The 15,332-nt window shown below is 37.0% G+C and overlaps 1 protein-coding gene across 1 annotated transcript in view; it reads left to right on the top strand.

Annotated features, from left to right (window-relative positions):
- The window catches only part of RAB3IP (RAB3A interacting protein), a 34,193-nt gene that overhangs the window by 6,695 nt on the left and 12,166 nt on the right, over window positions 1-15,332 (top strand). Inside the window, exons 2-6 of the mRNA XM_080626146.1 lie at window positions 2,891-3,165; window positions 3,387-3,648; window positions 10,488-10,583; window positions 13,095-13,172; window positions 13,551-13,754. Coding sequence (XP_080482272.1) covers window positions 2,915-3,165; window positions 3,387-3,648; window positions 10,488-10,583; window positions 13,095-13,172; window positions 13,551-13,754 — 891 coding nt within the window. The 5' untranslated portion in view covers window positions 2,891-2,914. The remainder of the gene's footprint in view (window positions 1-2,890; window positions 3,166-3,386; window positions 3,649-10,487; window positions 10,584-13,094; window positions 13,173-13,550; window positions 13,755-15,332) is intronic.

Below are 15,332 nucleotides of genomic sequence, written 5' to 3'. Positions count from 1 at the left end.
AGCTAAAGAAGTATAGGGAAAACAATCATGTTTTTCAAACTTACTTAACCATGAGCTGTTCATTTCTGTGTTATGTAGAAAAGCTTCAAAGCACAAAACTGACATCATTTTTCTCTGTAAATCATGTTTGTACAACTGCTGTTGGTAGTTCAAAATAAAACAAATTTCTGCATTTAATTTCCTGCTGAAAAAAAAACCCCAAGGCCCAAACTATCCCTTTTTATTCATGTGATGTCCTTTTTGTCCCGTAAGTTGGGTAGTTTCTTAAAGGTGGTTGATTTTTTTTTTTTTATTTTTTTTATTTTTTTTGTGGGAGCAGTTAGCAGGGACAGAGAAAAATTAATGGCATTCTTGCTGTCTGAACAAATGAGTATCTTCCATGTGTACCTGATAATGTGATAAAGCAACTTGTTTAACATGGGTGTATAGACAGTGTAGTACTTGAGCTGCAAATCAGTTTTGAAGTTCTTTGAGTTCAAGATGATCAAAAAGTATTGCTGTAGCTAAAACGTGGTTGCATATGCTAATTTGGGGATTCCATTCTTGGTGTTGTCTATCTGTTTCATGAAGCGGCTGATTAACTGGATGTACATGTACATGTATATCTGTACATGTATATCTGGACTTGTGCAAAGTGTTTGACACTGTCCCACACAACATCCTTGTCTCTAAATTGGAGAGACATGAATTTGATGGGTGGACCACTCAGTGGATAAAGAACTGGCTGGATGGCCGCACGCAAAGAGTTGTGGTCAATGGCTCATGTCCGGCTGGAGACCGGTAACGAGTGGTGTCCCTCAGGAATTGGTGTTGGGACCGATCTTGTTCAACATCTTTGTCGGTAACATGGACAGTGGGATTGAGTGCACCCTCAGCAAGTTTGTCGATGACACCAAGCTGTGTGGTTCGGTTGATACGCCGGAGGGAAGGGATGCCATCCAGAGGGACCTCGACACACTTGTGAGGTAGGCTGATGCCAACCTTATGAAGTTTAACCATGCCAAGTGCAAGGTCCTACACCTGGGTGGGAGCAATCCGAGGCACAGCTATAGGTTGGGCAGAGAAGAGATTCAGAGCAGCCCTGCAGAGAAGGACTTGGGGGTGTTGGTTGATGAAAAAATGAACATGAGCCAGCAGTGTGCGCTCACAGCCCAGAAAGCCAATCGTATCCTGGGCTGCATCAAAAGGAGCATGACCAGCAGATCGAAGGAGGTGATCCTGCCCCTCTACTCTGCTCTCGTGAGACCTCACTTGGAGTATTGTGTGCAGTTCTGGTGTCCTCAACATAAAAAGGACATGGAACTGTTGGAACAAGTCCAGAGGAGGGCCACGAGGATGATCAGGGGACTGGAGCACCTCCCGTATGGAGACAGGCTGAGAAAGTTGGGGCTGTTCAGCCTGGAGAAGAGAAGGCTGCGTGGAGACCTCATAGCAGCCTTCCAGGATCTGAAGGGGGCCTACAAGGATGCTGGGGATGGACTATCCATCAGGGACTGTAGTGACAGGACAAGGGGTAATGGGTTCAAACTTCAACAGGGGAAGTTTAGATTGGATATAAGGAAGAAATTCTTTACTGAGAGGGTGGTGAGGCACTGGAGTGGGTTGCCCAGGGAGGTTGTGAATGCTCCATCCTTGGCGGTGTTCAAGGCCAGGTTGGATGAGGCCTTGGGTGACATGGTTTAGTGTGGGGTGTCCCTGCCCATGGCAGGGGGGTTGGAACTAGATGATCCTAAGGTCCTTTCCAACCCTAACTATTCTATGATTCTATGATTCTATGTAAGTTGATGCCATTATCTCTTCATGGTTCTGACCATCATCTTTCTTGGTCTTCTCTCTGCCTTGTGATTTCAGTTTGAAGATCCAAGCAGATTTCTCTGTAAAATGCAATTTATTATTTCAGTTGGATGCTACAATTATTTTTTTGTATGTTAAGTACCTTTGTAAAGCCTTAATTTTCTCATTTATTTATATAACATGGAAAACGTGGTTTTTTGTTTTGTTTTGTTTTTTGCAGTAAATAATCACTGGTAAGTAATTCCTTCACAAATTTCTCCATACTACTTCCAATTCATAGTTTTGAATCATGCAAAGATCTTTGTCATCTCTGATAAATGGCTGTAAAAGAGCTTCCTGTTGGGCTTTGTAAAATTTGTGTGTTGTACTTGTTTTCTGTTGATCTTATAAAAACATACAGAATTAAAAAAAAAATAAAAGATACTGTCAGTTAAATTGCCAATTCTTAGTATTCTTTTTACCTATATTTTTGGTATGATACTATGATGGCAGTTGTCATTGTCAGTTAATCATGTGATGTATTAAATACACATCCTCATACTTTATGGGAAGTCTCATTGGCTGGTTCAGTCCTTTCTATGAACTGTTACAATATCAGAAGTGTAATTTAACTGAAATCACTATGGACTGCAATTTACTTGAAGGTTCACTGATTTCTGTCTCTAGATTATTTGCTTTGTTGAGATTAAAAGTGGAAGCTTTAGGTTTTAAGGTTACTGTTTTTGTTTTTTTCTTACTGTTTCTGAGGTCTACCTCTCTTTCATTAATGTAATATATTTGTGTTTTGATACAAAACAGCTTTAGGCTATATGGAAGATGGCTTTGTCTTACGATACAGAACATGTTCATGATGTCATCATCCCATTTAGATGTGGGGTCCACTATTAGATCTTCTGGGCTCAACAGTGTAATGTGTGGAAAAACCGGTTTTGATGGTTGAAGTTCATACTTTTGCAAGATTAGTCCAGAGTTTCTATTATATCATGAAGTATTTTAAACATATTTGTCTAAGTGGTTTTGAATTTAATTCATCTAGTTTTCAGATATAATGTAGTATTTTTTTTTGCATTCTGATAATATGATTATTTAATTCAAGGTTTCATATGATGAGGCTTTTATTATGGCCAGTGATCCCTTGGAAGGCTTTCATGAAGTGAACCTCGCTTCGCCTACTACACCAGATCTTCTTGGAGTAAATGAGCCAGGGACTCAGGAACAGACTACCTCACCCAGTGTTATCTACCGACCACATCCTTCTGTTGTGTCCTCCACACCAATCCAACCCAATACATTAAATGTTTCTGATCTTCCCACACAACCTGTTTATTCATCTCCCAGACAACTGAATTGTGGGGAATTATCAGGTGTCAGGTAAGATTTTTTTTCATTTGTGTGTTTTTTTTATTTAAATTGCTGATGTTTGTTGCATATAAACTATTTGCTTTACTAAAGATATAATTGTGATTTTACTTAAAACGTTTTAATATTAAATTGTGTCCATAATGGTATATTCCACACTGCTACTGCTATTTCTAAAATATTTCTTCTTAATGTATTCTATAAATAAAAAAAAATTATCACTCTCTTTACAGCATCAATGTTACCGACACAGTACTTTGTTCTACCTCTGGACCCCAGAGTGGGTCATTCAATCACAATAATTCCAGAAAGGAGAGCAATAATGTAGAGAGAGAGTTTTTGCAGGGTGCTACAGTAGCAGATGTTGCTGAAGGAAATGAAGATATTTTTGGGTTGAGTACAGACAGTTTATCTCACTTACGGAGCCCATCTGTACTGGAAGTAAGAGAAAAGGGCTATGAACGATTGAAAGAAGAACTTGCAAAAGCTCAGAGGGTAAGGCTTGTTGTCTTGTCTCCTACTTTTTCTCTCTTCAGAGTGATTCTAATACTGCAGAATGCTAGATGAGCCAGAAGGTGCAGTCAAATCTACTCATTTCTTGTAGAATTATTAGGATGTAATTATTTTATGTAAAGTTTTCTGAATGTGTGCAGTGCTAATGTTTTAGAATTATTCCTTGATAATGTATTTTTGTAGTGTTGCTGTTACTTAACCATGGAAAGCTTTTGCTGCAATATCTGGTTAAACATGTTTTTTCTTTGAAATGTAGACCATTCCTTCATTCTGCCAGCTGAGAATAGGAATAATTTTCTGTCATTCCATTGTTACTGTATAAGTATTTATAGACACTGATTATATACCTCTCAAGTAGTTTTTCTCCCAGAGTGTAAAAGTGTAGCATGTTTCATGGAATATAGAAATGCTTTAGAAGAGGGGTACTTGTGATGTTTCATAGGGAAATGCCTGCCTAGGAAAGAAGCAATAAGGATGTCACTGGTCTTCTTTAGATCACTGTTACACCACACTTCAAATTGAATATGGATACCTTTGAAGACACTGTGGCTCAATTAATTAATATTTGTAAAGCGCTTTGTCTTGTTTGGATGGATGGTGCTATATAAATGCAAAGCCATTATTTATAATTTTAACATCCCTGTGCTTCAATGTTTGACTAGATTTTGTGCTAATTGTATCTGTGCCCTTTCCTCTCCTCTACATGATCCCATTCTTGTTTAGATTCAAGCTCATCCTATCTTGTGTTTGAACTTTTTCCTCTGTTTGTTACCTCATCTTGTTGAATGTAGTCGTCATTTCTATCACAGTTGCATTTGCACTTGTTAGTATTAAATATGGATTCTGACATCAATTATTCTGTTGATTGTTTTATTGCTGAGTAGTTGCTTACTTTGCTAGTGTGTTTGTTTGCTTAGTGTTTGACCACTGAAAGGAAGCATTAACCTGAGTTAAGTTTAAGGACCTCGCATGTGAATATATAATCCTAGCAGTTAAACTTGGAACCTTAGAAAGTAAGAGCAAATTAAAGTTTAAACTTCAGAAAAACTCTTCTGGCTCCTGACTGTACTGAAGTATAGCTAATGTATTCAAAAACTCAGATTTGCTACTGTTACCTTGGATTTATCTGAAAATCTTACTCCAGTATATATCAATATCTCACTGTGTATATCAACAGTGTTTCCTATTTCACACTGAAATTCAAGGTTGTTTTTAAGGAAATGCCATTAAGGCTGCTAGGACATATTAACTGCATGTCACATATTTTCGAACCATTTGGGTCTTCTTAACAAAAGCAATTCAACACTAACTTGAGACTGCTGATGTCAAAGGTCTTGCTAATTCTCAACCCATCAGTTTGATTCATACCAGTGTTACTTGATGGATAGCTTTTGTCTGCTTGTCTTCCTAAACTTGTACTGTTTCGGAATTGCTGAGTAACACAGGAGTTGTAGCAGGACTCTTTACAGATTGTACAATAAACCCTATTCTTCTGTAATGTCTACTTTGTTCCACTGTCTGTATGAGGACTAATTTTTTCTGTCCCTAATTCATCTCTTGATGGCTTTCTGCCAAAAGTCATGGCTGTTCACATAAGGCTTTGCTGACTCTGTGATACTCAGTATGTCATGCAGTCTTTAAACTTGGAACTTTTTACAAGGGCATGTAGTGATAGGACAAGGGGAGAATGGTTTTAAACCAAAAGAGGGTAGATTTAGATTAGATATTAGGGAGAAATTCTTTACTAAGAGGGTAGTGAGGCGCTAGAACAGGTTGCCCAGAGAAGCTGTGGCTGCCCCATCCCTGTCAGCGTTCAAGGCCAGGTTGGATAGGGTGTTGAGAAACCTGGGTTAGTGAAAGGTATCCTTGCCCATGGCAGGGGAATTGGGACTAGATGATCTTTTCAGGTCCTTTCCAACCAAAACCTTTCTTTGATTCTATGGTTTCCAAGTCTTTTCACTTTTATTGATGAGTATGCGGTTTAAAAATCTGTAGAGATATAATTAATAGGTTGGTTGTTTGTACAGCTGGTTGTTTTTAGCATGCTGGTTTTAAATTCTCTGTAAGTCTCTGTGCTGCTTGTTAGGAACGGTGCAAAAAATGAGAATTACAGTTTGCTCTTGAATTTTGTGAGCTCTTTGAGCCTGGAAGCCTTCAGACTAGACTTCCCAGGAGTGACCAAAGTAATCACAAATTTGCTGTCTTGCATTTTTCATTTGCTCCAAATTTCTTACCCAAGCTGTATGCTATTGTAGTATGCATTAAAGATTGATTTGAATTTGTCGCTGTTGCAATCAGAAAGGGAAATAGAAAAGAAATAGGAGTTTTGAAGCTTAGGGATCCGGTGTCTAATTTTTTTTCCATGTCTCTGCTTGAGTGTGACTTTTTTATTAATATGCTCTCAGTTTTTTATATTGGAGAATATATGTATGATGTGTAGACGTTTAAGTATGGTTCTTGAAGAAACTAGTCAGGAATAGACTACAGATTTATTCTTTTTTCCTTTTTCTTCTCCTTTATATGTATGCCTTATATTTAAGAGTACAGACTTCACTTCTCCATGAACAGCACTGTTGGCAAAATTGTTTAAAAAAAGTCTGTAAAAAATATGATTCCTGATGGCAGGAAGTACACTTTTTACTTCAGTCTAGGTCAGTTGCAGCACTAAATCATGTCGTGAGATTGGGAGAAAAGTTGGATCAGAGGTAACAGCAAGGCATCATTCTGTACTGATGGAGCATGTAAGATTGGACATACTTTTGCCTTAAAATGCTTCCTTAATTAAAATGACATAATTTTTCACTCTTTGTTGAGACTATACAGGTCAATTTTTGCTGCTTCCTCCTGCTCCCTCTTTTTCTTTTTTCCCTACTGAAGACTTAATTTCTGGCTATATTCTGTGAAGTGGAGCTGAAAAGCCCTTGCTTTAGGTGATTGGAACCTTTCTCTTTGTTTTGCTACTATCCTTTTAAAGCAGTGTCAGGAAAATTGAGGTGTTAAAAGGCTTGGTGATTCAATGCCTGCGGCCTTCGCTCCTCGTATCTCTATGCATTTGCAATTTTTATACCATATCTGGATTGAGCTGTGTCACCGTGCTTGCTGAAGGTGGATCAACCACATGTAGCTAACATCTGAGAGAATAATGATGGTATTATGATACATGGTGTTTCTTGATGTGCAAGTTTAGTGGAGTCCTTCTGAAGGAATGCCTTTTGTTTGCTTTTCATCTTAAATAACCAGCACATTGCATGTATTTTGGATAGCTTGCTTGTAGTTTCTGAGCTATGGCCATTCATAGTCATGTTTTCCTTGAATTTTTGTTTGATGTGGCCCTGAAGTTATTTCCTCATGGATCAGACTGTCAATGTAATGACGTCATCCATGACTGCAGAGAGAACCTTTGGTTTCTGTGTTGATGTGTTTTCTCTTGGAGTGTTGAGGTCACTGATGTTAGTCCCCTCTGATGAGGAAAGACCAGTCTCCTAGGGATGTTGGTTGCAAATACCGTATTTGGTTTGAGAACCAATTCTATGCTTCTCACACTCTTCAGAGTAAGATCTGTAGACTTGTTGGTAACAAGTGAAAACTATGTTTGACTTTTTGTAGTACATCTCTAAATTACTAGTATTTGCCTACTAGACTGAAATTGAGAGTTTTTTCCACACTGATACAGTGATTCTCATGTATTGTAAATTTCAATGTAGTTGAAGAACCTGATCCTCAGATCTGGGTTTTTCTTTCAAAGGCTTCGATTTCTGTATGCATTCTTCATCTCAGAAACAGAGCGATACAATTTGATCCCTTGTCTTCAGATCTTGTGTGTTGATACAGGATTTGAAGTAGATTTTTATTTTTTTCTTCTATTATCCTGGACCTTCTCTCACATCAGGTAACATTGTAAATGTGGTTGCAATGGACTAATTTTTCCGCACCTCCTTTGACTTGGGTGCTGAGTGAAGACCAGTTAAATAGAAATGCATTCTAATATAAATGCAAACTTTATTGGCAACTTCAGAATTTATCAGTGTCCTACAATTCTGATTGTAGGTCATATCTGTAGAAAATCTTAGTTCTTTCTGTGGTCTTCTGCATTTAGGTCTGACTTAGTTAATTTGTTGAACTTCATTCAGGCTGATTTCCTTACTAGAATTTAAAATAGAAATGGTTTTGAAGCAATAATTTGCATTCCTTATCTCACTGATTCTTTCTAAAGACCCACCTTGTAGTCTGTGAAGATCAAAGTGAAATAAGCAATAATATGACTCTTTGATATAGGATTTATTTTTTTTTTTCCATGAAAGTTAAATTTTTTTATTACCTATTTTGGTAACTGTGTGTGTTGTGCCTATCATCTTCATGTAGTTACTTTTTTCAGAACAGTAATATGGGAAGGATTGCAGCATGGATGATGAGTCTAGCACACTCAGTTGTCTTTTCTGCCTTTTTATTGTGTATGGCTGGGAAGTCTCCAGTAATGCCTTTAAGACACAGGCAGTAGTAATGTTTTTAATAACTGCTAAGCTTTTTGCTTTGGGCAGTCTTTATTTCTGCCCTGCTTAAAAATCCCCAAGCTATTAAACTTGCTTGGCAAAATGAAATGTTATGTTATGCTCCTCCTGAATCATGCCATGGAAACTTGCCCAGGCTTTGACAAATCTAGCTAAGCAGCCATGTGTAGTAGACTGACTGGTGTTGTCTCCTTTCTGTTTTCGTTAAGCAGCTTTACTTGTCTGCCTAAATGTTAATCTGAGCTCCCCAAATCTTTCCAGTTGCAGGCAAAACTGTAACAATTTCACTTAAAATACTGTATTGATAGTGGTTGCCCAAAAGTGAGCCTGGGGTAGTTCTATCTTTGTTGTGAATTGGGTAACTCTTGAGCTGAATACTAGTATAATCTCCTTTTAAGACATATTGATGTGTATGTAGCATTTTTCTTACAAATAAGTGAAGGAAAACAAAGGAAATGTATTGGCTGTATTCTCTGCATTTATAGGAGCACATGAAACTTGAGTTCTTATTAAACTACATACTTTATGTGGGAAATGCTTTAAACCAGCACAATATTACTTAATTAAATTTGTTTCCCTATTATTTTTTCCCTTTTCTTTTTTCCAGTATTTTTTTTTCTTTGGCATTTTGTATTCCTTTTTTCTTCTCTTCCCTCCATCTATTGCTATTTTGCTGCCTTTTAATTCTTTTTTAAGATAGGTCACTATGTGCAGAACAGTAGCTAATAAGTAAGAGTTGAGTACTATTTGAGAAGTACCATGTTTGAAAAAAACAAAGTGGTTTTGGAAAAAAGAAGTGGTACTTTCAAAGTAGTTAAAAGGTTGCCTATGGAAAGAAAGAAAAAAGCAAACTAGACTAAAAGTCAGTGAAAATGCCCAAAGTTAAAACCAGATAGAAGAAGAGAGAAATAATGCCTTTGATACTAAATGAGTCTAAAGCAGTCTTTAAACACAAATTTAGGAGTTGAAGTCAAACAGAACCCTGCATCTGTGAGGAAATCTATTGCCAGTCTCACTGCAGAAATTCAGAGCAATAATACCAGCATGCTGCGAGGCAAGATGTGGTTTCCTGCATCGTTGTGTACAACATTACTCAGCATGAAGAATTTGGGAGAAATACTGACCATCTCCCAGAAACACAAGGGAAGCTGCCATGTGGGCTTCCTTATGACACCGTAGTGACTGGCCTCCCAGTGTTTTCTGAAGACAGCTGTTTTCTTCACTTGTTTCTGGAAATTTTCAAACCAAATCATTGTTAGACTGTATTTGGTGTCTTTAACATGTCAGTGACAGGCTTGGGTCCTGCGTTTCAGGAGTGATGGTAGTGTAATAGCTAGCTTGGCAAAGGAAGAAGAGGATGAGGAAAAAATAGAAGGGATGGGAGGGAAGTTATGGCCAAAAAAAAAAACCTGCTTGCAAGGTCAGAATTGGCTGTCTGCTGCTTTTCTTTCCCTTTTTCTCTCCTTCCTTCTCTTTCTTCCAAGATATTCCAGGTCGTAATGGCTGGGGGAGGAGAGAGGAAACCTTTCAAATTTTTTGTTGAACTTTTGTTCTTCTCAGCAAGTTACCCCACTTTCCCCTCAGGCTTGGGACAGTAGCGAATGAAATTGGGTCTGTGTAACCCTTATACTGCCAAATCTGTGTTAAAATCTTACTTTAAAAGCGGTATGGTCAGACCTTCTTCATTCAAATTTTACTGGCGTAGACAAATAACATTTTTAGTTTTGTTAAGTTGTTTTGTTTTATATATCTGCATAAACGAGAGCAAGGATATGATTACAGTCTGATTTTTGGAATTGTATTGCTTGCAGGGAGATACGCAGGAGACTATAGTACAATGTGTTTTAAGATTCTTTTAGAAGTGGGTATTGTCTTGAGACAAAGCTTTTCTATTTATTTATTTATTTACTTTTTAAAGGATTGCTTTTTTTAAGTGTCTGTTAAGGAGTGGGTACACAGAACTGTTATTCTGTCTGTCCCAATAATTAATTTGTTCTATATTTAAAGTGACTTTAGTCTTCTGTATTTCCAGGAAAAAAGCTTTTTTTCACTTCAGAGTATTTTGGAAATGCTTTTGTCTAGCTTAGAGATACTTTAGGTTGGTCTGGTATGTTTCCGTGTAGCAGGAATAGCTATGTATGTGCAGCAGTAATTTAATTGCTTCTAGTGTTAAGATGAATATTTTGAAAGGCTTTGTTTAGCAAAGGTTTTATGTTCTTATTTTTCCTTTTTCTCCCTCCTCTCTGTGGTATTAGCTTTAAAAGGCCAAATTATTACTCTAAGTCAGAATAAATAACTTTCAATTTTCCATAGGAGCTGAAGTTAAAAGATGAAGAATGTGAAAGGCTTTCTAAAGTGCGAGATCAACTTGGACAGGAATTGGAAGAACTTACAGCTAGTCTGTTTGAGGTTTGTTGGAGTCTTCCATGTGATATACTTAAAGGAAGCCGAGACAGTTGTTTTATGTAGAATCAGTATATTGTAAGCTGAATTTTATTGCAATAAGCTTATAAAAGAATTTGTGTCCTGAAGACCTGGGTGTGTTGAAGTAGAGACTTAAGAGCAAACAGTAGACTTTCCACTTAGAAGCAAGAGACCTTGTTGAGCCTGTCAATCTGCCTAGATGCAAAATGAAGAAAACAACGAAAATATATCATAAAGCTTAAAACTATTTAGGTTTGTTTTTTTTGGCATAACTATTTTGAGACAGCTTCTCTGTCTGACAACAAGGCTATCTAGATAAGAGCTAAATTTGGAGTTGCCATGGTGACTAAATAAAAAAAATAACGTAGTTCCAAATCAATGGAGGTACCAAGTACATAACCATGCTCAGCTTTTGAATTTTGGGTCTAGCAGCATGCTACTCCCACAGAGTTGATAAGAAACATTAATACTGAGTAATGCACTGGGGTGAAACCTGGTTAAGTCTGAACCTTAAGTGGGACCTTTTCATTTTAGAAATGCCAGCAAAGATTGTGAGCTTGTAGTACACCAAAAAAGCCCATCTTAAATCTACACTTGTAGCAGGATCAGTTCTCATGTTATCACAGGAATATTTAGAAATGCCTAGAGGCTAAATTGTGATATACCTATAACTGTCAGAATAAATTTCATAATCCAAACATGATTTATAAGCTTACCATTTTCAGCATATGCATAAAGATAAAACATGAAGTATGTTTTAGAAGCAGTATTTAAACATATGATGTTGTATTGGTATAAAAATGCTATTAAAACCTTGAAAGTACTGACACTCAAAAACCAAATTACAAACTGCTCTGTGGGTTGGCAATGCATTTTATTTCATCATCCTGGTAGGGCAGAGTTACTTAAAATATGAAGCAATTCCTGTGTGTAGAAAATAAATGGGAGACTGAAAAGATACCTTTCAGCATAAATGCTTGTGTATGTTGGGAGGAGAGGAAGATGTTGGGCAGGTAGTTTAACTGTAGAGGCATAAAAATATCAGTGAAGTTTTATATTAATGACACTTCATAACTTAGAACAATGTATCAATTTGTTGTTAAAGCTATGTTTGAAATACGGTGTTGAGTTTTAATTATTTAGAACTGTTGTGAGCTTGTCACTTGAATTTTCTTTTGTAGTTTGATTTCACTAAGGGTGCTGACAATAGTGTTAAGGCTTCTTGATTTTTGCACTGAGACCTACAGCGCTTGAATTCACGTTCTGCTCTGAATCCCACTAGTTTCAATGACCATATAAGTGGATATGCTACAGCTTATATTAATGCATCTCAGTGGAGGATTGTGACTTGTTTTGCACAGCTGGATATATATATTTCATTATTACACTGTAATAGCACTGTAACATGCTTTGCTTTCCAAGGTGCATCACTAAGCAGAAACTGCATGCTCAATGTTAAATGTATTTGTACACATTGTATAAATGTGTATGTTCCCATTCCTGCATGTGTCTGTTGTTACTTAAGAGAATTTTACAAGCCCATATTATACAGCTGTGTTGTATGCCAGTGGGAGCCAGATCTTCTGGTATGTTGATGTATGAACTTTTTTGTTTTATTTATATAGCGTCCAGATACGTGCTAGGCGCTTTACAGATATGAGAAGGATCTTATCCCAAATAATTTAGTTGATGGCTCTGATCTTTCTGTCTTTGTTGCCTTCATTAAGTACCAAGTAAGAACAGTAATTTGATCACAGGTGCAAATTGATGGATCAGAGCCTAAATAAATACTTTATGCAGACAAAAGTTTTAGAGGTATGAGGTAAAAAGATGTTTAAAAAATCTGCAGTCCTTTTATGCTTGCTTCATGATTGGCTTAGCCTTGTTTCTTGGATTGGGCTTTAGTGCTTTTTCTGTTCTACTTAAGAAATGTTTATTAACCCACAAACTATTTTTAAGCTGTTGCTTTGTTTTATTGATGGTAAGAATTCAGATGTCATAGTTGTTTGACCGGTTCCTTCATGTAGAAATTCACAGTTGTTTAAAACTGGTTATTCTGGATAGAAGAAGGGAGAAGTTCTTTTGAATGTGCTACTGTGCCCATGTTGCTTTTGTTGCTACTGGTTGAGTCTCTCTCTTGAGGGTCAAGGAACTTGTCAGCCACTGAAGCATGAATGGAGCCTGGTGTTCATGACAGGTATTGTTCCTACTGGAGGGGGATGGGTGGAGTTGCTGAATTTCTGAATCTGGGCTCAGGATCAAGGAGAAGAAACTTTGTGGGCCAGTGATGAATCCAAATGATGTATCTGTAGGTATTTTTTGGTACGTAATTATCATCAAGACTGTTGCACAACTTACTGTTTACAAGTAGTCTCTGTGAAGCAGAAGTGTGTGTCCTTAGTTTGGGTTTGGGTTTTTTTTGTGTTTGTTTTTTTTTTTTTACTGGATTTTATAAATTTGTGTAAAGCATTTACACTAGCTAAATATTTTTTATAGGAAGCACACAAAATGGTTAAAGAAGCTAATGTCAAACAAGCTGCAGCAGAAAAACAGTTAAAAGAAGCACAAGGAAAAGTAAGTGTTTTTTCTAGCTTGCTTGCTTTGTCTTTTCGTATGGTTATAAATCTAAAGTGTGAATCATTAAGATGTAAATAGTGAGTAACCTGTGTACATTATTAAAACATAATGATGTTTTGTATTGCCTTGACACATTTTAGCTAAAACCTGTAGACATAACTGGTATTTCAGCATCAGGTAGCTAGCAAAGTGCATAGGAAGCCAGTGTTACTACTGCAAGCAATTGCATAGACATCTGCCTCTTAGTACTGTTGGAAGATAAAAATCTTGAATTGAACTAAAGATAACTGGAAATTATGTCAAATAATTTAACATATTCATAGCCTACTACAGTATTTTTGTTTGTTAATGACTTCATTTTATCTCCCACCCAAGATTGATGTTCTCCAGGCTGAAGTAGCAGCACTGAAAACACTAGTACTGTCTACTTCACCAACATCTCCAACTAAAGAGTTTCAGTCTAGTGGAAAAACTCCTTTTAAGAAAGGCCATGCAAGAAACAAGAGTACAAGCAGTGCTATGGGTGGCAGTCATCAGGACCTTACCATGATGCAGCCAATTGTAAAAGACTGCAAGGAGGTAACAGTACAAGGATTGCCCTCTTTTTGCTGATAAGCTGGCTTTATTGTTTTGTTTTATTCAAAGTAAATATAGTATATATTAAATCTTCATGTAATACTGACTATTTTAGAGATTTTTTCATTGATGAAAGAAAATTTTTCTTACATGCTGATAAGTGGTGATTTTTCCAAACTTTATATCATTAAGGGAAGCTGAGATAAGATTTAAGATATTGAAATGAATAATTTAAAGATGGGATTTTCAAGAAAACCTAACACACCAATATAACTGAATGATAAGCCCTGGTGACTTTTTACAAAGCCCACCACTGAAAGTTCATAAACTTTCGCAAACATTTCATAAACTCTCATAGAAAAGAGGAATTTTATAGATCGATAATGGTGAAAGAGGCCTGGGAAAAGATGGAGTCAAGGGTTTATTAGGAAACAGGAGAGTTACCACTGGAGTCACAGAGGGGCCTGTGACTTTTTTTAAAATCTACTGTAACTGAAAATGGGGAAATAATGAGGTGACAGGTTGGTGCTCGAGTCCTTGGAATGGTATTAGCAAAAAGTGACCAAAGAGTTGAGTAGGCTGTTATGGTACTGAGTGATTAGTAAAATAGCAGATGAAATTCAAAGGCTAAATGAGAAATTAGACATCTGGGGGAAAAAACCCTCAACTCTGCACACAGGAGTTGTGGACTTAGAAATAGCTATATTGTGCAGGGGGGTGTGGGGGGTGTGTGTGTGTGTGGGAATTAAAAGTAGTGTCTTTGTGGACACTCTTTAAACCCCAAAACTTGGTAATGGTTAAAGACCCACAGAGCTTTAGGAGTTGTTAGGAAAGGAATAGATAGAAAAAGCATACTCCTGTATAAATGTATAGTAAATGTGTGTGTCTATGTTAGTAGCTTTGATGTCTTCTTGTCAGAAAAGACATAATGAAAATATGAGGAAGTGTGACATAGATGGTCAACCTTCTGTGTAGAGAGAGAGGCCTGAGGTAGAAGAAAACTCTGTGCAATCACAGGTGACATGGGGAAGATTAATGGTGAACAAATATGAATGATTTCCTGTAATAAAAAACCCTGGAAGCTAGAAGGAAAATCATTTTCAGTTAGTACATAATGAATGAAACTTTACAACTCATTGTCACTAGGTAGCATGACTAAAAATGTAAATGTGTTCAAAATGTAGCCATGCAAAGTGACAAACCTAAAACTTGTCAAGGTATGTAGAAGATAGGTATGGCATTTGGCTTAGGAAGCTTCTTTAACTACAGATGGCTACAAGTTGGGAGGCTGTGTCGTGTTGCTCTGCAGGCCATTGTCAGAAGGGTAACAGGGTAACCGGATCTTTGATTTGATTCACAATGGCTGTTTTTATACTTCATTTTGCCACTCTTCATTTATGCTATACATCTTTTTACTACAAATCTAGAAGATAAAGGCGTTTTCCAGTTTGTTTCATACTTGGGCTTCAAAAAAAAAAACAAAACCCACCCAAAACTTTACATCCTACCTGCCCACTTTCAGTGGTATCCAGGAGGTTTTCCTTATTAAAATTGATCCTTGTTGCCCTTCAGAAAAGGAGA

The sequence above is a fragment of the Psittacula echo genome, assembly GCF_963264785.1.
Source record: "Psittacula echo genome assembly, chromosome: 1".
Classification (NCBI taxonomy): domain Eukaryota; kingdom Metazoa; phylum Chordata; class Aves; order Psittaciformes; family Psittacidae; genus Psittacula; species Psittacula echo.
This window is presented reverse-complemented; position numbering and strand designations above follow the sequence as displayed.